This window comes from Phyllobates terribilis, unplaced genomic scaffold, assembly GCF_046119375.1.
Source record: "Phyllobates terribilis strain yellow unplaced genomic scaffold, ASM4611937v1 Scaffold_3__8_contigs__length_932513732, whole genome shotgun sequence".
Taxonomy (NCBI): Eukaryota; Metazoa; Chordata; class Amphibia; order Anura; family Dendrobatidae; genus Phyllobates; species Phyllobates terribilis.
In genome coordinates, this window is record NW_027362763.1 from 75398661 (window position 1) to 75422530 (window position 23870).

The 23870-nt window shown below is 34.2% G+C and overlaps 1 protein-coding gene across 2 annotated transcripts in view; it reads left to right on the forward strand.

Moving 5' to 3' along the window:
• The window catches only part of TFAP2B (transcription factor AP-2 beta), a 36986-nt gene extending 14946 nt beyond the window's left edge, over positions 1 to 22040 (forward strand). For both annotated transcript variants that reach the window (XM_073674036.1, XM_073674038.1), the window contains exons 4-7: positions 7218 to 7437; positions 7958 to 8076; positions 12774 to 12915; positions 19456 to 22040. In XM_073674036.1, the coding sequence (XP_073530137.1) occupies positions 7218 to 7437; positions 7958 to 8076; positions 12774 to 12915; positions 19456 to 19753 (779 nt within the window). In that variant the 3' untranslated portion in view covers positions 19754 to 22040. The remainder of the gene's footprint in view (positions 1 to 7217; positions 7438 to 7957; positions 8077 to 12773; positions 12916 to 19455) is intronic.
• Positions 22041 to 23870: the final 1830 nt, after the last annotated feature.

Below are 23870 nucleotides of genomic sequence, written 5' to 3' on the forward strand. Positions count from 1 at the left end.
ATATATTTATATATATATACACAAGTATTTGTATATACAGTATTTATGTATATGGACATGCCCTCATCGAATTAGTCGCAGGCGTGTACAGACACCAAACTCAGCTATTTACGTTGTGTACAAACCTTACACTCATGTTTATGCACATAGATATTTGCATACATCATGTATAGAGCAGACGTATATCTACGTTCACAATACACACATACATACATATATGTACGTACACCATACACTCACGTACACACACATTTCTTTTAAACGCACAGGAGTCACCCGCCCATTTCCTGCTTCAGACCAGGATCGTCGGCTTCAGTTTTCTCACTGTCATTGCCCTGCCCGATCCCCCCACCCCCGTGCTCTGCAGTGTGTGGACCCCAGTGAGGTCCGCACAGACCCCAGCTCTCAGCCCCCTCATCATCACACCTGAGGATTCTACAGATTGGGCATTTATCATTTTACCCTTTACCCCAAGCTGATAGCAGGGGGTGCAGACCGGGTCCCAGGTGCTTTTTATAGGCCACATTTAAGGTGTTTTTTTTTTATGGCATTCTCCTTTTTTTGTAGGATTTATAATCAAGTGTTATTAATGCAGAAATAAATAAATTAAGGTCAGGTTCACACAGGCCATCTACAACATGTAGGAAAAATTCCAAGAAGGAGAAACGATGTAAAACAAAACTTTTTCTTTTGCAATTACTTAAACTTTGGCAAAAAATGTATAAAAACTCAAAACTATTACATTAGTGTTTTTATTTCCGTTTATTACACCACTGATGCATCAACTTTGCGAATCTTCTTTTTTTTTAAGCTTACAAAAAAAATTAGACAAACCCTAGTGTGAACTTAGCCCTATCGCTACACTGAGTGACTATAGTGAAGCCTACATTTCTGAAATCAAAAAAGAGGTAAAAAGAAAAAAAAAAACAAAAACACATAAATAAAATATGCATAAAACAATAAAGAAAAAAAACAAACACTGCCAAATATCATGTGTTACTGTGAGATGTAAAATAAAGACGCAGCGTTCACAATTCTCAGATTGGGATCAGAAAAATTCTGATGGATATGTAGACAGGATCCATACAGGTTTGCATTAAAGCCAATGGTCATAATGACAGGAATATATATATATTTTTTTAATTATTTTATTACCAAAAAAAAGTAATGAAATCCATTTACTGCATGATACAGTCTGTGCAGAAACAGGACTGACCACAAGAACCTACAAAGAGATTTCCAAAAAGACTGCAGAAATGAACCCCTTGCTAGATAATTCCACTTTTAGTAAAAAAAAAAAAAGGGACAATAATGATCCCCTAGAAAACAGCAGGTTCAGCGGTGCCAGTTTTAGCTCCATTTTTACTCTTAATTTTCCAATCATTGAGGTCAGGGTAATAAGTCTGTGTGCACACGGTGCCTTCTTTTTTTGCTGCATATTCGGAAAAGAAACTGAGCGGAAGCTCCAAGTTTTTCAGAAGTTTTGACATTTGGAGGAAGATTTGAAGAGGTTCCCCTCAATGTCCACTACAAAACTTCCTAAAAAAAAAAGACCCTATATGAGCACATTAATGTAGGTGAAAATCAAAAAAAAAAAAAATCAGTTTGTAACTAATAAAAAATAAAACACATTTATTTTTGGATCCAACATTATATAAAATAATATATCAGAAATCGAACAAAGAATAGAAAAGACACAAATGATTATTATTATTATTATTATTATTATTACTATTATTTATAGATTTCTTTATTTTTATTTGTTTTTGGGAGCATTTTATTGGTCCTGGAAATAGGAGCAGATACAATCAACGATTGAAAACAAACATCAACAGACAGAAATCGATGCATCAATTGTTTAAACAGTTTTGATTAAATAATAATAATGATATTATTATTATTATTAATAATAATATTATTATTAATATTATTATTATGAATAATAAAAAATGCAGCAACACAAACCCCAGTGTGAATCTGCCTTTCACCTACATGTCCAAGGCTTGTGCCTCAGGGTGTTATGTGTCCTGCCCATCACACATCACAGCATATAGGACAGCTCCATCTCAAGCTTTCCACACTTTACTGCTGCCATTAAATATGTCGCAATATCCCTACTGCCCCCCCTCCTCCTACCAAAACTTTCAGAGCTCTCCTTTATAGGATGCGGTAATGACCTGGATGCAGCTCTATATTGTGACACTTGTTATTGCAGCAACCAGTCACATGTATGGCTCTCACAACCCCACCGGCATGAAAGGGTTAACGAGGAATAATGCGACTTATCTACTGCGAAGAGATGCATCTGTGCAATGTTGCGACATTTTCGCATTCATAAAGTAAGGGCTCTGTATGTACAGCACAGGGCTCCCTCCATGTCTACATTATTACTATGATGATGACGACGGTGGATCATCACCCTCATCATCCTCATTATTCAATGACATAAGAATAGTTATCAAAAAGTGAGCTGCCTGTGTCTTGGATTATATGTGTGGACCCTCTCTAGAATATGATGAGCTTAGTGGGACAATGAAGAGAATTTGAAACAAAAAAGTGAGCTGACTCTGGTGCTGGGGGTCTAAAGTGGGGGTCTCACTATGCCATGCTAAGGTTCTACCAAGGGGAAATGTCTCCAAATGATCTCCAAGTTGAAGGGTTTGAGTGTATTTTTGTTGGCACATACAACAGTCAGGGACATGCTGAGACTTCTAGTCCCACTATATGCAGGGACATGCTGACACTTCTAGTTCCACTGTATGCAGGGACATGCTGAGACTTCTAGTCCCACTATATGCAGGGACATGCTGAGACTTCTAGTCCCACTGTATGCAGGGACATGCTGAGACTTCTAGTCCCACTATATGCAGGGACATGCTGAGACTTCTAGTCCCACTGTATGCAGGGACATGCTGAGACTTCTAGTCCCACTATATGCAGGGACATGCTGAGACTTCTAGTTCCACTGTATGCAGGGACATGCTGAGACTTCTAATCCCACTATATGCAGGGACATGCTGAGACTTATAGTCCCACTGTATGCAGGGACATGCTGAGACTTATAGTCCCACTGTATGCAGGGACATGCTGAGACTTCTAGTCCCACTGTATGCAGGGACATGCTGAGACTTCTAGTCCCACTGTATGCAGGGACATGCTGAGACTTCTAGTCCCACTGTATGCAGGGACATGCTGAGACTTGTAGTCCCACTGTATGCAGAGACATGCTGAGACTTGTAGTCCCACTGTATGCAGAGACATGCTGAGACTTCTAGTCCCACTGTATGCAGGGACATGCTGAGACTTCTAGTCCCACTGTATGCAGGGACATGCTGAGACTTCTAGTCCCACTGTCTGCACAGTCCCAGATCAAGTCTTTCTGCAGCAGCAGCAGATCCAGCCTGATATCAATTGGTTGTATAGTGAGTGGTGGAGGTACAATACAACATGTGTCAGTAAATGTCGCACCTGACCTGTATCTTGGCATATTTTGACTTTAGACACAAGATACAACCCTTACTCATGTTGATAGAAATATATCTTGATAGGGGCATACTGCTAAATGTCCCACCATGGCAGTAAATGTCGCACAGCTGCAGAGATCTCCTGCGACAGAATGCTGAGACTTATAGTTCTTTACATAACTTATAGGTACAATGAAGGTTCTTTTTGCAATGTATGAGGACAAAGATAATAGCATCCTGCGACTTTTAGTTCCACCTACAGCAGTGACAGCCCCCTCGTCAAGGTGGGTGTCCCACCTCTGCAGAGGGACCCCTGTGTCTGAGCCTAGTCCTCCCCCCTAGTTATACTGTAGCTTTCTCAGCTTCACCGATGTCATTTAGTTAAGGGGGAAATGAGTTGTTCCCAGAAGAGACAGTAAACGAGAGCAGAGCAGGAGCAGCCTGATAAATGGCTGCAGATCTCCAGAGCTCGTTTAAGGCTAATTTTCTGTATGAGCCCCCTTTGAGCCATTAATGCCACATAGTCAGGGGCCCTGGTCCATTAGAGCCCCCATCAGGAGGCAGATACTGGGGGGATAATGGAAGGGGCACTTAACAGCTACTAATACGTATTGGCAGAGGGTGGTTAATACGATTTGGAGGGGCTGGTCAATGAGCAATCAATAAAAGCAATAATGAGAAAGATTCGCTACATTAACACATCCACATTCCAAGTAGACATTAAAAAATCATTGGAAATGCTCCTGCCATCAAGACAGGAGACTGCAGAGGCCAGATCATATCCAGTATACAGCCTGTGTAATACAGGCACAATGGCTGCCAAACTGTCATGGGAGGGGGCAATAAATCATACCTAATATTGGTAATGCAAGATTTACACATACATGCTCAGATGGAATAAGAATAGTAATGTTATTATAATTACATTAGATAAATTATTATTAGTATTATTACTTCTATTATTATTATTATACTACATCTACTATTATTATTTATCGAATGTAATAATATAATTTTGTATTAATTATTCTTTTCTAATTGTATTATTTGCTAAAAAAATAATTAACACATACATGGTCTGATGGAATAATAATATTATTATTACTATTATTATATTTGATAAATAATAATTATTAGTTGTATTATTACTTCTATTATTATTATACTAGATCTACTATTATTATTATTTATCGAATATAATAATATAATTTTGTATTAATTATTCTTTTCTAATTGTATTATTTACTAAAAAATAATTAACACATATATGGTCAGATGGAATCATAATAGTATTATTATTATATTCGATAAATATTAGTATTATTACTTCTATTATTATTATACTACATCTACTAGCATTATTTATCGAATATAATGCTATAATTTTGTGTTAATTATTCTTTTCTAATTGTATTATTTACTAAAAAATATTTAACACACATGGTAATATGGAATAATAATCATATGAAATTTTTTTTAATATTACTACAATTAGTATTTATTATTATTATTATCATCAATATTTTTCTAATATAATAATATAATCTTGTATTGATCATTATTTTCACGTTTTATTATTTATTAATAAATAACATATATGGTAACATAAAATAATCATAGTAATAATAATTTATTATATTTGTATCATTATTATTATTTATCAAATATAATTATATAAGCTTGTATTAATCATTATTTTCTCATGTCATTATTTACTAATAAATAACACATAATGGCAATATGGAATAATAATTACAATAATAATAAAACAACTATATATTAATTAATAATAAAGATAATAATTGTTATTATTATTAACTATATAATAATTATCATATTAGATATAAATTATTATTAACTATATATTATTATTAAGTATATATACTAACTATCATTGCTATAATTTATTTTATTATTTTGTTAATTTAATATTATTTATTTGTTTCATACACTATTATGTTTGGGATATTATTATTATTATTATTATATTTTTCACATTTTATTATCATTCTTTTTTTATTAGTACAGAATTATTACTTCTAGGCCTTTTTATTACGACTATGCTATGGCTAAAAGGACTTAGTGTGGGATAATTACATCTTCTATGCTTAGTTAAAGTTTATATATGTAATTGGGGATATATGATTAAATGTAATTCTGAATAAGAAAATAAGAACAGTACAATATATTGTCAGTGAATTTAGATTTTTTTTAACAGGAACATGCATTTACTCCCCATAGATGTCAGTAACAGGAATAATAGCAAACAGCCCCCTCCTCTCTCCTCCTCCAAAAAAATGTCTATGTATTCGGGGTCACCACCACAGCTCCACTTTAGGCTAAGTAGGTTAACATTTTCCCTACCCTGGTGGATGGAGGGAGCTGTCCCCCCAGGGCACTCTCACCTTCCAGGCCTCAGTGTGTCGAGGAAGGGGTTAATGTATGCCGCGAGCCTGTGCACATGGAGAGCAGTAGAATCTGCCCCTGCTGAGGGTTTGCCATGCTCCATTTCCTCACTATTTCCTCCCAGAGCTGGAGAACACTGTGCTCATAATTACTAACAAACCAAGCGAACCTGCGAGGCTGCACTCCCCACCCCAGCCCCAAATTATCATTACCGCATGTATGATCCCTGCACACACCATGCACCGACCTGCGGCTTCTGCTGGGGAGCGTTCATTCACTTTTCATGTGACTTTTACGTCTTGTGTCTCATATTATTTATTGTTTTTATTATTTAATTTATTATTATTTAATTTTATTTACTACTCTATCATCTATGATAATCTATATATCTATCTATCTATTATCTATCTATTATCTATCTATCATCTATCTATCATATATTATCTATCTATTTATCTATCTATTATCTATCTATCATCTATATATTATCTATCTATCTATCTATTATCTATATATTATCTATCTATCTATTATCTATCTATCTATTATCTATATATTATCTATCTATCTATCTATTATCTATCTATCTATTATGTATCTATCTATCTATTATCTATATATTATGTATCTATCTATCTATTATCTATATATTATCTATCTATCTATTATCTATATATTATCTATCTATCTATCTATTATCTATCTATTATCTATCATCTATTATCTATCTAACTATTATCTATATATTAACTATCTATCTATCTATTATCTATCTATCTATCATCTATCATCTATTATCTATCTATTTATCTATCTATATATTATCTATCTATCTATCTATTATCTATCTATTATCTATCATCTATTATCTATCTATCTATTATCTATATATTAACTATCTATCTATCTATTATCTATCTATCTATCATCTATCATCTATTATCTATCTATTATCTATCTATATATTATCTATCTATCTATTATCTATCTATGTATCTATCTATCTATTTATCTATCTATCTCTATCTATCTGTATCATATCTATCTATCTATCTATCTATCTATCTGTATCATATTTATCTATCTATCTATCTATCTATCTATCTATCTATCTATCTGTATCATATTTATCTATCTATCTATCTATTCTATCTATCTATCTATCTACTGTATCTATTATCTATCTATCTATCTCTATCTATCTGTATCTTATTTATCTATCTATCTTTCCATCTATTATCATAGTAATAATAATAATAATAATAAATCTGCATTTAATTGGACTGATGTTTGATGGAGGATTGATGACATGGATGGGACCTAACATTCTCCTTTCTGTCTCCACAGTTCCTGTCCCCCCCAAGTCTGTGACCTCCCTGATGATGAGTAAGGATGGCTTCCTGGGGGGGATGTCGGTGAATGCCGGGGAGGTCTTCTGCTCGGTTCCCGGCCGTCTGTCCTTACTCAGCTCCACATCCAAATACAAAGTGACAGTGGGAGAAGTGCAGAGACGCCTGTCTCCCCCCGAGTGTCTCAATGCTTCTCTCCTGGGAGGTGTGCTGAGAAGGTGAGAACTCAGCACCGGGAGGCACGGGGTTAACCCATACCTCCCCCACATCACTGGTTCCTATACTGGTCATATGTCTATTCTTCTGTGACATATTAATCAGTCACTGTGTATTAATTTACCAACACGTGCATGTATTATATATAGTGTAAGACACACCTGTTCATGGGGATTGGTTAGGACTAAAAGTCCCAGCATTACTTTTTGAGCAAGATGTAAAGATCCAAAAATACTGGGTTGGACTACAACTCCCAGCAGGACAAGTTTTATGTCACAAGACTACTTGTGGCTCAGTTTGCAGAGGCTCAGATTCACTTTCAGAACTTCATAAAAGTTGCAACAGAAACACTTTCCGCTGCGGTGGAACTAAAAGTCGCAGCTTGCCATTCTTTTTTGTTATCACGCTGAGATTTGTAGTTCTTTTTAGCTCTTTGATAGTAGCGAATATTCTTTTTTTTTTTTCTTCTGTGACCTAAAAAAAAAAATCAAAGCCAACAACATCTGTATTTTATGTCCCCAGAGCAAAATCAAAAAATGGTGGAAGATCTTTAAGGGAAAGACTGGAAAAAATCGGGTTGAATTTGCCGGCAGGAAGACGCAAGGCTGCAAACGTGACCCTGCTGACATCCCTGGTGGAAGGTGAGTGACCCCGGAATATGGAAAGAACCGCAGCGAATGTCAGAAAGATGTCACTATATAATCATCTGATGTCACAAGGACACGATGAGCATCAGGAGGAGCCGACACTGACAGCAGCGACCAGAGCGGAAATCCCTCATCTCCAGAGCATCAATCATCTGCGGAGAGGAGACCCCAATAATAGGGGGCGAGGGGCAGTAATCCATACTCATCATTATCCACTTACACCATGTGCAATAATGGCGCAACCCAGCGACTAGTCATAATAAGCGCAAAGCCTTGTGATCACCAGCATCAACTGTCTGCTACATATTATCTATCATCTACCATCTATTATCTATCTATATATTATCTATCTATCATCTATCTATCTATCTATTATCTATCATCTACCATCTATTATCTATCATCTATTATCTATCTATCATCTATCTATCTATTATCTATCTATTATCTATCTATCATCTATCTATCATCTATCTATCTATTATCTATCTATCTATCTATCTATCTATCTATCTATTATCTATCTATCTATTATCTATCTATCTATCTATCTATCTATTATCTATCTATTATCTATCTATCTATTATCTATCTATCTATCTATCTATCATCTATCTATTATCTATCTATCTATCTATCTATCTATCATCTATCTATCTATCTGTCTATCTATCTATCTATCATCTATCTATCTATCTATCATCTATCTATCTATCTATCATCTATCTATTATCTATCTATCTATCTTTCTATCTATCATCTATCTATTATCTATCTATCTGTCTATCTATCTATTATCTATCTATCATCTATCTATCTATCTATCTATCATTTATCTATCTATCTATCTATCTATTATCTATCTATTATCTATTATCTATCTATCATCTATCTATTATCTATCTATCTATCATCTATCTATAATCTATCATCTATCTATCATCTATCTATTATCTATCTATCTATTTATTATCTATCTATCTATCATCTATCTATTATCTATCTATTATCTATCTATCTATCATCTATCTATCTATTATCTATCTATCATCTATCTATTATCTATCTATTTATCTATCTATTATCTATCTATTATCTATCTATTATCTATCCATTATCTATCTATCTATTATCTATCTATCTATCATCTATCTATTATCTATCTATTATCTATCTATTATCTATCTATCTATCTATCATCTATCTATCTATCTATCTATCTATCTATTATCTATTTATTATCTATCTATCTATCTATCTATCTATTATCTATATATTATCTATCTATCTATCTATTATCTATTTATTATCTATCTATCTATCTATCTATCTATTATCTATTATCTATCATCTATCTATCTATCATCTATCTATTATCTATCTATCTATTATCTATTTATTATCTATCTATTATCTATTATCTATCTATCTATCTATCTATCTATCTATCTATCTATCTTTCTATCTACCTACCTATTATCTATCTCCTATGTATAATTCCTTATTGAAATGTTCCACCACCTTTGTTGTTTGTTACCCCCCAATTTACCTCTAATCATCCTGCACTCAGCTCCCTGGGACCATCTGAGAGCAGAGGTCTTGTGGTTTTGTTCTGCAATCTCCCCAGTTTCGTTAGGTTATATAAAAGTTTTATTCTTGAGGTTGTTTTTTCTGCAGCCTCCCCTCAGAGTTGACCGGTGAGGCCCATTGCTGCCTCTACTTTTATTTCTATGTGGTGACAATCATGTTCTTTGTGTTTGCGGAAAAGTTACAGCCTGGAGGTGAGAAACCTGAGAGCAGATAGAGAAAATGACAGAGTGGTGTTAGGCCTTATTATTAATGCTAAAATATTTATAATTATTATTATTATTATCATTATCATCATCATCATCATCATCATCATTAACAATATAATAATCATTGCTATTATGTTTATTACTATTTTTAAATGTATTACTAATATTTTATTACATTATTACATTTGTCACAATCACATTTATTACTATTGTTACAGTTTATTAATATTTTTTTTTTTTACAATTTTTTTTATTTTGATTACTTTTATTAAATTTACCATTACTACTATTATATTTGTTATATTTTTATTACTATTATTAAGACTTTCATCTATTATTTTTTTGTATTGCCATTAATATTGCTATCATTATAGTTTTTAGTATCATTCCTTTAATTACTATTAAAATAGCATCACTAATTCTTGTAAGGTACAGGTCTGCGTTTTTCAGTTCATTAATAATAATAATAATAATAATAATAATAGTAATAATTATAATTGCTTTTAACTAGCCTCAATATGCCAGATTATTGAAAATTTAGGATTATTAAATGATCACAGAAAAGTCTATTAGACAGTTTTTTAAGCCTGATGTGGACACAACTAATACAAAGTTGCGCCATTTGTGCAGCTCACACATTTAGTTCGGAGGTGCTGGTCAGTCTGTGTTTTTGTAGCAGGGGCCCGAGAGGTAATGGGGCCCATTTCTACCTCCAAAACAGGTGGAATTGTGCATTATTATCAGCTATTGGACTGCAAAGGGCCCCGATACTGTTCTTGCACAGGAGCCTCTCCTGTCCGTGTCCGCTCCTGCTTTGTAGTTACTCTTGCAGGAGGCAGTGACGGCCTCCGTATCTGGCTGATCTCCTCCCATCGCCCTAAGGATTTTTTTAATTAGTGCTGGATCCTACCTGCCGTTTACATTTGTCAGCTTTTGGACCTTGAGATTTACCTTTTTTAACTATTAGGTCCAGGGTCCCATCATAGAAAGGTACGCCTTCTCATGGCTGGTGGGCTCTCATGAATTGGCCAACTTGTGTAATAAGTACCTTCATTTTACAAGTAAATTCATCTAAAATAATTTATATGTTCAATATTGAAAAATATCTTAATGCTCACAGTGTCTATCTATCATCTATCTATTATCCATCTATCTATTATCTATCTATTATCCATCTATCTATTATCTATCTATCTATCTATCTATCATCTATTATCTATCTATCTATCTATTATCTATCCATTATCTATCTATCTATCTATCATCTATCTATCATCTATCTATTATCTATCTATTATCCATCTATTATCTATTATCCATCTATCTATTATCTATCTATCTATCTATTATCTATCTATTATCCATCTATCTATTATCTATCTATCTATTATCTATCTATCTATTATCTATCTATCTATCTTTTATCTATCTATTATCTATCTATTATCCATCTATTATCTATCTATCATCTATCTATTATCTATCTATCATCTATCTATTATCTATCTATCATCTATCTATTATCTACATGTTATCTATTATCTATCTATATATTCTCTATCTATTATCTACATGTTATCTATTATCTATCTATTATCTATCTATCTATTATCTATATATTATCTATTATCTATCTATTATCTATCTATTATCTATCTATTATCTATGTATTATCTATCATCTATCTATCTATCTATCTATTATCTATCTATCATCTATCTATCTATCTATCTATTATCTATCTATTATCTATCATCTATCTATTATCTATCTATTATCTATCTATTATCTATCATCTATCTGTTATCTATCTATTATCTATCATCTATCTATTATCTATATATTATCTATTATCTATCTATCTATTATCTATCTATTATCTATCTATCTATCTATCTATCGATCTATCTATTATCTATCTATCTATCTATCTATTATCCATCTATCTATTATCTATCATCTATCTATTATCTATCTATTATCTATCTATTATCTATCATCTATCTATTATCTATCTGTTATCTATTTATTATCTATCTATCATCTATTATCTATCTATTATCTATCTATCTATTATCTATCTATTATCTATCTATCTATTATCTATCTATCTATCTACTGTATCTTTCGATCACATATCTATCTGAAATCTATATATGTCTTTATTTCTTTGTATGGAAACCTAATGCCCCGGATAAATGTGAACAAACTCTGGGATCCGTTCTCACATCAGTTTCTTTCTGGTGTTTCGCTGTCTCGTGGGAGGGAAGAAATAGTCAGATGGTCAAACAGGTGGAGATGAGGTCTCCGCTGTATCAGGATCAGTATCCTCCTTGTGCTGATACAACTGATGTTAAACCTGATAGACGTGTTATTTGTTTTCCGTTTTTTACACCAGTTTATTCTGCTGGATTGAAAAACTCAAGGTGCAGCTTTTTTTTTTGAATGCGGTTCCTTGAAGGGTCCAACACAACGACTGAGGTGCGCGGTGATGTGAGCGATCCCAGAGCAAACTATCTGATCAATTCTTGCACCAGCGGTGATACGCCAAAGGGAATAAATAACGGACAGACGGAAAATAAAGTCTACTCATATAGTCCTGCGCTGAGTCTTCTGCTTCTGGATTTGTGAATTGCTACATTGTATTGTGATCTGTTCTGGAGACGAGGGACATTATGTGCCGGATTAAAAGAATTTTATTGTAATAATATTGATACATTGTAACTGTATCTATAAGAGATAACTTGGCCGCACTGTTCCTTTTCCATCCAACCTCATCTATACCACATATTGAGGTATATGGTGCATTTATAGGGTGTTGTATTCTACAGTCCATACTCCGGTCCTACATGTGGACGTGTCACCTCTGATCACACATCTATATGTTCCCCACAGGTGAAGCTGTCCATCTCGCTCGGGATTTTGGATACATCTGTGAAACAGAATTTCCAGCCAAGGCGGTGTCGGAATACTTGAATAGACAGCACACGGACCCTACTGATCTGCACTCCAGAAAGAATATGCTGCTGGCTACAAAGTAAGTGCCAAGATCTGCGCTACGACAGGGACCCGAACATCTGTCTGTCCCTGCTCTGAGTGCTCTCCAAATTCCTCCTAGTTCTAGCTGCACCCCTTCATGTTCTGCTTTCTCACTGTCTTCTATTACTTTGCAAATATCCAGTTTGTTGATCTTTTGGTTCCTCACCAGGGTCTCCGTCCTGCACCCCTATTGTTTTAGGGACTGGAGCTTCTGGTTCAGGGTTACCGTACTGCAGCCCGATCAGGTCTCAGTAAAGCAGCCTATTATTCTTGGGATCAGGGCCACAATACTCCAGACTAGGGATGAGCGGACCCGTGGAAGTTAGGATTCGTTTACCGAACCTGAACTTGAGTCCAAAGTTTGGTTTCAGTACCAGAACAGTACCTGAACTTGAACCAGAACCCAAACCCTTTTGAAAACAATGGGGACCCGGACTTTGGAACTGGAAAAATTCTCTCTCTTCAATGGACTTTCCCCAGAACTCCGAACATTGCAACGGACTTCCGGAGAAAGTCCGTGTTCGACATTTAGCACCAGGCACTAACTGTCCGGTACCAACACCGAAATTGTAAGTTCTGATTCGCTCATCTCTACTCCGGACCCTTTGTAATTGAATCAGGGTTGTAAAACTACAGCACCATTGCTTAAGGAAAAGTGTCCGATTACTGCAGTCCTATCATTTGGAGTTAACGTTTCAGTCCTGCAGCCCCATGTTTTTGCGATTGAGTCACCAGATTGGGACAATTAGCTTGTTTTGAGGTTCGAGTTTCAATGCTGTGGCTCCAAAATTTTGGGACCAGGATCTCACCACTGCAGTTGCCTTGTTTTAGGGATGATGTTGTGATACTGTAGCTTTATAATTTTGGGATGAAGATGTAAGTATTGTGGCTCAAATATTTTGGGATCTGTATCACACTACTTGCATCCCACTTGTTTCAAGATCAGATTCCTCTACTTTTTGGGAATCTGGGTCCTTATACTGCAGCCCCTTTGTTTTTAAAACAGGGTCCTCTTATTGAAGGAAGCCCCATGATTTTGAGATCAGGGTCCTCTTATTGAAGGAAGCTCCATTGTTTTGAGATTATACTTTAACCTCAAAACTTATGTGCTGGAGTCAGAATCCTTGTCCCACAGCCCAAAATTTGAGATGAGGTCCTCAGTATTTCAGCCACATATCGTAGCTTTGTTATCAGGGTCCCGGTCCTGTATGTGTATTATTTTATATTGGGGTTTCAATACTGCAGCCTTATTATTTTGGGATCAAGGTCACAGTTTGCAGTCCTGAGTTATTGACTTTCACCCTAATTTTATGGACAACTTCCCAATTGAACAAAATATATGCTCAGACTTTCCAGAAGAAGATAAAAAATCCTAGAGTAGACCAATTTTTGGGTACGTACATGGCACGATAGATCTTATGATACATTCTAACTAGAGATGAGCAGACCCGAAGTTTAAAGTTCTGGGTTCGTACCGGACACGAAGTGTCTGGTGCTAAACTCCGAACATGGACTATTCCAGAAGTCCGTTTTAATGTTCAAAGTTCCAGGGAAGTTCGGGAGGAGAGAGAATTTTTTTTCCACTTCCAAACTTCTGGTCATTGTTTTCAGTGGGGTTCGGGTTCTGGTTCAAGTTTGGGTACAGTTCTGGTACCTTAACCAAACTTTGGACTAAAGTTTGGATCAGGTACCAGGGCCCGAGCTTCCACAGGTCCGCTCATCCCTAATTTTAACATCTGATACAAGCAAGTCCATCCCGTCTATTGCCCGTCTAACGGAGGACTTACACTTTGGTCAAGTGTTCTGTCCATGGCTCCATTTGTTGGGCCTAAAATCATCAGGAAAAAATTCTCCTTCATGGGAAACTGGATTATTTTATAGTGGACTTCATTAAGTATTGGAAAGCAAAGGTTTATTGTTGGAGCTGCTGGTTATTAGATTTTCATGGCGTCTTCATTATGTCTCTTACCATGTGATGTGTCTACTTGGGCGTCGTTAGGTCTGATGTGCACGATACATCTGTAGACCCTCCAGGATTCGTAGAGCTGGCGACATTGTGCCCACTGAAGGCTCAGACACAATACTTGGAATTAGTTTGGATAGAAATTATAAGTTTATATCAGACTTATGTCATAAAGGAGTGAATGAATGAATGAATGAATTAATAGTCATCATGAAATAAATATTAGAATAATCATGGTGCTGGTGCCATTCTGCTACACGTACAAGACCAATGAGTTTGTTTAGCAACAGACGGCTGCCATTCTAAAAATAGAGTATATGAATAATGAATGAATCATTGAGTTATTACATTGATGGCATTCTGCAGCAATTGAATGAATGACCCCCCCTCAGAGTATAAAAATGAGTGAATGAATGAACACCAGTCTTGTCTTTTCCTACAGTAAACAACTGGATGGATTTTAGACTGATATCATATTGTGTAAGATGAATGATGGAATGATTGAATGAATAGATCAATGAATGAACATAAGTCTTTTGTTACCCTACAGTATACGACAGCATGAATGTTAGACTGGTATCAATATGTGGATTAATGCATGAATGAATGAACGAACTTGAGTCTTGTGTTTTCCTACAGAATATAGGCACAGATTTTAGAATGGTATTATCTTGTATATGAATGAATTTATGAATGAACATCTTACGTTACCTTACAGTATGTGACAGCATGGATCTTAGAGAGGTATCATCCTGCATATGTTTGAATGATTATAACTTAGTGAATGAATGAACATCAGTCTTATGTTTTCATACAATAAATGACATCTGAGATCTTAGACTGGTGTCACCCTGTATGTGAATAATTGATTAATTGAACAAATGAAATATTGAATGAATGAATGAATGAACATCAGTCTTTTATTCCTGACAGTAAAAGACAGCATGGATCTTCGACTGCCACATTCCTGTATATGAATAAATGATTGAATGAATGAACATCATTCTTATGTTACCCAAAAGTATACGACATCAGAGATTTTAGACTGATATCATCATGAATACGAATAAATGAATAAATGAATGAACATCAGTCTTGTGTTTTCTTACAGTAAATTACATTGGAGATCTTATACTGATGTTACCCTGTATGTGAATAATGGGATAAGTGAAATATTGAAGTAATGAATGAATGTATGAACATCAGTTTTGTGTTCCCTAAATGGATCTCAGACTGGCACCTTCCTATATATGAATAAATTATAGAATGAATGAATGAACACCAGTCTTCTCTTTTCCAACAGTATATAAGAGCATGGATGCTAGACTGGTATCATTCTGTATATATATAAATGAATGAATTTTATATATTCATATATGTGAATGAATATATGAATGAATGAGGCTCAGTATTATGTTTATCCTACAGTGTACAGAGACATTGATCTTAGACTGGCATCATCTAGTATATGAATGACTGAATGAATAGCTGTTATGAATGAAGTTATGAATAAAAATGTGGCTGAATGAATTATGCCATTTTGCTACTTTTCAAAGAATGTATGAATGAATGAATGGTCTTGTTTGTGTATTCAAATAGATAAGATTCTGAGTTACTGCATCATTTAGAAGAGAAAAGTAGTATCCCAAGGACCCTCAGACCGGTAGCTAGGGTGGATTAGCTTCTTCCCAACGCGCGTTTTGCATTGCATGTGCGCTGCTTTCTCAAGGGAACTAGAACCTGTGCAGGAGTCCACAAGGTTTGGAATCAACCCAAAAGTCATAGAAAGGGTGTGAATGAATGGGTTCTCGGGGGGGGGGGGGGGACCCAGAGCCATCTTGGAGGCCCATTTTGATCTTTGATCTCTGCTGTGAACACCTTTGGTTGATTACCAGATCATGGGGTATATGAACAGAAGTGGAGGCCTATGGTAGCCATGAATTTTGGGTACTGAGCATTTCATGGCTTTGGATATTTGGGTCCATCTGTGTTAATATAGCCTCGGGTCAAAACGACCGATATGGTCATGCCGGGTTCCTTTCTCTTGAAAGCATGAGGAAGAGGAAGTTTTTTTGCCAAATTGATGTAGATGCATTGAATTAATAGAAAGAAAACCATCGAGTTCGCTTCCCACATATGTTTTCCTTAACGTAATTTGAATTTCATTGCCTCCTTCTCCAAGGTCAGGAGATATCGCTTGCCCAGACCTTTAATTACTTTCAGATCCCTTTGAAGATGTATAATTCCCGACTTCTTGCCATTTACTTTCTAAATTCAAACTTTCCTTTCACATTTTGGGATTGTGATTGACAGGTCAGGAAAAGCCACAATTATCCCATAATACCTTTAACCCTATGGGGTAATTAGATAACACTTAGATATAATCATTTAGCATGGAATTGAGATTATTCAAGGGTGATTTACTACAGAAGTAAATGTTTGCAGTAAAGTTGTGAGCCTAGTATTCTGCTGAATGCTAGGAATTATGGATTTTTTTTTATTTTTAGTAAATTGCAATTTGCATTTTTTTTAATATTTATATATTATATTTTAGATTTTGGTTAATTATATATATCTTATATATTTTATATTATTTTAGATTTTTGCTATTTTTATATATAACATACTTTATTTTTATATATATTATATATATATATATATATATGCACACTATAACTTACATTATTTTATTTTTTTGCAATTTTTTTAGATTTATATGGCATATATTATATTTTCGATTTTGGTTAATTATATATATCTTATATATTTTATATTATTTTAGATTTTGGTTATTTATATATATAATATTTTATGTTATTTTATATTTTTGTTGTGTTTTATACTTACATATTATATTTTATATTTTTGGTATTTTTTATATATAATATACTTTATTTTTTGTTATATACTATATATATATATATATATACACTACAGTTTACATTTTTTTTTGCTTTTTTTAATATCTATATAGTATATATTATATTTTAGATTTTGGTTATTTTTATATATATTATATTTATATTATTTTAGATTTTGGTTATTTATATATATATATATATATATATATATATATATATATATATATATATATATATATACAGGGTGGTCCAAAAGTAAGTGGACAGAAAGTGTAATAGAATGTTCCTGTGCTGAGATAATCTTATAAATGTTCCCCTGCTGTGTACTGTGTAATGGCTGTGTCTGACCGTGCAGGAACATAGTCTGATCATACCACAGCTCCTGGGCAGGGGAGGAAACAAAAGAGTATACAGACATTACAGCAGGGGATCACAGCTGATTCTTTTTGTGAGGTAAAACATTTCCCTGCCTGTTTTTAAACAATGTTTTTCTTCAAATAAAGAATCAGCTGTGATCCCCTGCTGTAATGTCTGTATACTCTTTTGCCCCCCTCCCCTGCCCAGGAGCTGTGGTATGATCAGACCATGTTCCTGTACGGTCAGACACAGCCATTACACAGTACACAGCAGGGGCACATTTATAAGATTATCTCAGCACAGGAACATTCTATTACACTTTCTGTCCGCCTGCTTTTGGACCACCCTGTATATATAAATATATATATAAATATTTTAAATTGTTTTGCATTTTGGTTATTTTTTCACACTTATACGTATATTATATTTTATATTATTTTATATTTTGGTTATTTTTTTATATATTATATTTCACACTTATATATTATATTTTATATTATTTTATATTTTCTATATTTTTTCATTTCTTGTTTTTTTTATGTTAATTTAATTTAACTGTTTGTCTTGTTGCATGCTTATATGGCAACATGATGTGGAAGTTTTTGAGAATGGTGACAGTGGTCATCCCATGCCGAAATATATTTTGAATGACGTGAAATGTTGGGGCAAAGCAAAAAACATGTACCATCATTTACGAGAAACTCAAAACTAAGTAATATTTACAAAAAGTTGCATGAAACTTTTTGATATTGTTACTATGACATAAAATAGGCATAGACCTTTACATAGCTGTCGGAAAAACATTCCTTCAGCCGATAGTGATCTCTTTCCATATCGCCATGTGGATGAATATTCAGGTTTGGTGAGCACACATGTGTTCTTCATGGGAAGAGCAGAGTAAGACTTATCTAGATGGAGAAGAAATGGATCAGGCATTTGGATTCAAGCTGCATGATCTTTCATCCCTGTTGAGGGAGATTTGAGAGACCCATGCACACATGAGATGATTGGAAAGTTTGGGCAATATTTGAGAGTTTAGCCAACTTTAATGTGTATGGGGAACTTTAAACTAAAGAGTTTAACACTTTTACCCCCTCTATTGCCCAACCTTTGAAACCAATCTTCTTGACCTTCAAATAGTTTCTTCTATCTGATGAGCTCAAATGATGAAAAGCATGTGTAGTGAAAAGTCTTGTGTCCCTGGTGGAAGCATGGTGGGTAAACTCACCGAGAACCTATACATGATGGTTCCTATAAGAACAAAATATGTTCCACTGGTATTGGACTGTGCTTGACATACTGAATAAATTAGCCCCTTTCGAATACTTACGCCTTGTGTTTTGTCATTTTTTTACAGGCAACTTTGTAAAGAATTCACAGACCTGCTGGCCCAAGACAGGACGCCCATAGGCAACAGCCGGCCATCTCCTATCTTGGAACCTGGAATCCAGAGCTGCTTGACTCACTTTAGTCTCATCACCCATGGTTTTGGTTCACCAGCCATCTGCGCAGCTCTCACGGCTCTCCAAAACTACCTAACCGAGGCCCTGAAGGGCATGGACAAGATGTTTTTAAACAATAACACTAACAGGCACACATCCGGGGAGGGACCTGTTAGTAAAAACGGTGACAAGGAAGAAAAACACCGAAAATGAAAACAGGACATCATTTATTTAACATCTTTCATTTTAGCTTTAAAAAAAATACTAAAAAAAAAATAAAAAAAAAATTACTGGACTGGCTTTGGAAAATTACAAATTCTATATATAAATATATCAGATCGAGCCCTATAGACGAATATCCAGCGCACAAACAGAAAACACAGGCTCATCATTTGCCAACAACTTTGTATTTATCTCCATTTTTAAGGACACTTTCTAGAACTCCCCAACACCCTTAAGAAATGGACAAGTGACCATTTTACTGGAGATTTTATGGAATGCAATCTTTTTACTTATCTCCTTTATATCTGACCTGCAAGCCCCATTGCTGCTTCCTTCAAAACCATTGGGAGATGTCTTCAAAAATTGGAAGGAATTTTGGGAAGCTGCAGATTTCGTGGGATCATAGTTATGGAAATATTCTGTCTCGATGGGACATGACAACGCCATGAAGTACCCTACTTGGACGGTCATCCCCTTCCATTCAACAGTCATATACCCAGGAGTTGCCTGTCTCCTGATCCTTTAAAGTCTTCACTTTGAGACTTTTATTTGCTGTCGAATATGTGTTTTATACAACCCACGGTCAATTATATGGCCGATCCCTCGCCATCCATCGTTCCCCGTACTGGTAATTTCCTATGTTTGACCTTTCATAATGAATGTTTTCACTGTAAATGTTGATTTCCAAGAGGCATTTCAGCCCAATTTGTTAGAAAAAATAATAAAAAAAATCCAACATTTTGACGATTCCACCAATGTCAGAAATCACCCTTTTTTCTTCTCCCAAACTCTCCATAAATCTGAAAAAGAATTGATGTTAAAAAATATCACAGCATAAAAACTATACAATTTGTTTTTTTTTTAAAAAAAGAAGGAAATACCGTCTTCTCATTGATAGGGCAATCGGTGCAAAATTAGAAGCTATGTACAATCACATAATAGTTTGCCCAGTAGTTAGGTATCTTAATTATACCATAAGTGGTTTTATAATCTGTGGTATTTGACTTGAAAAACTCCCCGTAGGGCAACGAAGAGTCCCAATGAGTTAAGACAATTGATACTATGTTGTCAGTCTAGAAAACTTTTCCAACTTTTACACTTTCCAACTATTCTATGAGTCCATTATGCACAAAAAACCCAACCCTGTGAGGCCAGTTGGGTCACAAATTCTTATAACATATAGGCCGATAGTCATCTGAAATTGTACTAGTCATTCTTCAGTGATTTACATTGGTGTTTTACAATTTTTGGGATTTTTTTTTCCACATTTGTTACAGATACAAATGTAACAAAATTGCAATAAATGTAAAAAAATGAAAATTATTTCTAAAAATAATTGAAATTACGTAAAAAAAACACCAACAAAAACCACCATATAAACATATAAAATACAACACTAATGCCAATATTGTCATAAAGAAAATTAAAATAATTTAATAAGAAGAAAATTGGAATTGAAAGCAGGAGTGATTCCATTGAAACTATTCACTGCCCGACTAGAATAATAATTTTTTTTTCATGTAAAATATATTTGTATTTGATTTTTATATTCTGTGATGCTGTAAAGATTTTTTTTTCTTTTTCTTCTATTTGTTATCATTGTACCTTGTCATTTTATTCAGAAGGCTGTGGCGTGTATTTTCATGTCAACCTCATAAAATTATATTGATATTATCTGCTCTTTTATTTCCATCAATCTTTTATTACCGTGTTAAAAAAATAGTTTTTATTTAGTAAAATTAAAAAAAAATGTCATCACTTAAAAATATCTAAATTTTCCAAGTAAAATGTGCCAAAAACTAAAGGAGAGATTTTTTTTTTCTGTTTTTCAGAGCAAGAAAAATATTATTTTATAAATTATCCCGAAACAGTACATTTCATTTTTTTAATAGTTCTTTTTTTCAAGTTCATTTCAGACAAAAACATCTTTTTAGTAAAAAAAAAGAAAACAGAATTAAATTTGTTCTGAAAAGGTTATAAATTATAAAAGTAAAAAAACGAAGCAAACCTGCAAAACCGGAGGGGAAATAATGTTAAGTTTGTATATATTTATTTATGCTTAATTTAACAGGAATTTGTATATATGGCGAGTAAGTACTTATTTATATGTGAGTCTGTACCTCTGTGAATGGGTGGAAACGCTTGAAATTAAGTAGTCTCTGACATTTTTATTTTTTTGTTCTCTAAACAAACCATTATAGCAATGAATAGATAAACTGATAATTGTCCAGTGATGATCTGATTTCCATTAATAAAACATTGTTGTGTTTTTGTTGTATTTTAAGCTTCTGATTTTGTTCATTCTATGCAGAATGAAATGTACACCAGGATTTTGGTAACATTTTACCCATGAATTTTTGACTCTTAAAAAAAAAAAATGATTGCGCTTTTTGTAAAATTATTTTTAAACATAGCAGCTACCATATTTGTAGAATTATCTATCCAGTTATTATGTAAGCACGTCAAAATTTTGGGGGAACTGATCGACCATCTAATGTGTATGGAGATCTCTCAACTTTCCCCCAACAAGTAATGTCAGGGTAAGGATGAATCAGTTTGAATCCTAGTACCCGATCCTTTTTTCTTCCTTTGGAGATAACCCTCCTCCAGAGGCTTCCGGCAGTTGATTTTTTTCCCGTCTTCCTATTGATAACTTATGAAAATTTGGTTGAACCGAACGTTGACATGTATGGAGGAGTCGGGAGAGATAACTGTCAGCCAAACACTCTTCAAGGTGTATGGGCACCTTCAAAATGGCCATAAGGAATGAATTGAAGTAGGTTGATGGTGGAATAACCGATGAATAAATGATCGTCGTGAGAAAGATCGTTTTGTTGATACACATTTTGGTTCACATTGATCTTTTCAGTTGTTCAACTTGACCATCCATTTTCCATAACGTCAGGAAAAGGACAAAAGATCTTTTTAGAGAAATTCTTTCAAAAACATTTCATCTGAACATTAGTCAAAAAAAATTGTTGTCAATTTCTTTATACACAATGACGGGTTGTCAACGGACGTCTACAGTGTTAAATTTAACTAGATGAACGTTCTTTATAGTTCAGTTTAATCAACTTTATCCTAATGTGTATGGGAACCTTAACAATAAATATAGTTAGGCATGCTGGAAAATTAGTACACTGGAACTAAGGTGAAAAACTAAGAGAGATTATACTCATAGAAATGAATTAGGTCTTAAAGTATCAGTTTTAAAATGATTTTTAGTTTAAAGGGAATCTGTCAGAACAAAATGACTGTTCAAACCAAGCACAGGCGCTTGGAGCACTCTTAGTGTGACCGAATAGTTCAATGGATCCACCCATCTACTTGTCTTAGCACCTAACTCCGCCTCCTCTTCCTTGATTGACAGCTCTGGCTTTATACTAGCCAAAGAAGGGCAGCGATAATTGGAACACTAATAGGTGTGAAAGTGCACCATGCTTGGTTTGAATAGTCATTTTGTGCTGACAGACTCCATTTGAAAAGCAATACTCATGATAAAATTGGTAATTTAAAATCAAATTAACTCCTATCGATATAATTAATTTTATACAATTAAAAATTATACATATATATTTTTTTACATTTTTTTACATATTTTTATAATATTTTTATATTTTTTTTGTTGCCTTACTATATGGGTGAATTCTATTATATGGGAACAAGATAGACGTCACTCCATGTGAGTGGGTGCTCGGATAAGATACCACTCCTTAAGTCCAAGGTAAAGAAAAACAATCCGATAGTTCGAAAAAAAATATATAGCGCTTTAATTTAAGTTCCATCCAAATAATGGTAAAGTTTCGGTCTTGAAAGTCAGTCCTTCATCAGGCGGATTGCTATCATAGTGGGAAAGCGGAATCTAGCGCTGGGTTAGAAACGCGAAGCAGCCCCAAATGATCGTCTCTATTGGAGTGCCGGACTCTTTTTCTTTACCTTGAATTCTATTCTATTATCTAATGGCCCTTATACATTATGTTTTTAACTTACTATAAAAAAAATCTGAATAGACTTTTCACATCAATAAATAAGAAGTGGTAATTAATGGCAAACTACCAAAAGTCCTTCAGTACATGAAATATGGGAAAAATGTATGTTTTTAATTGCC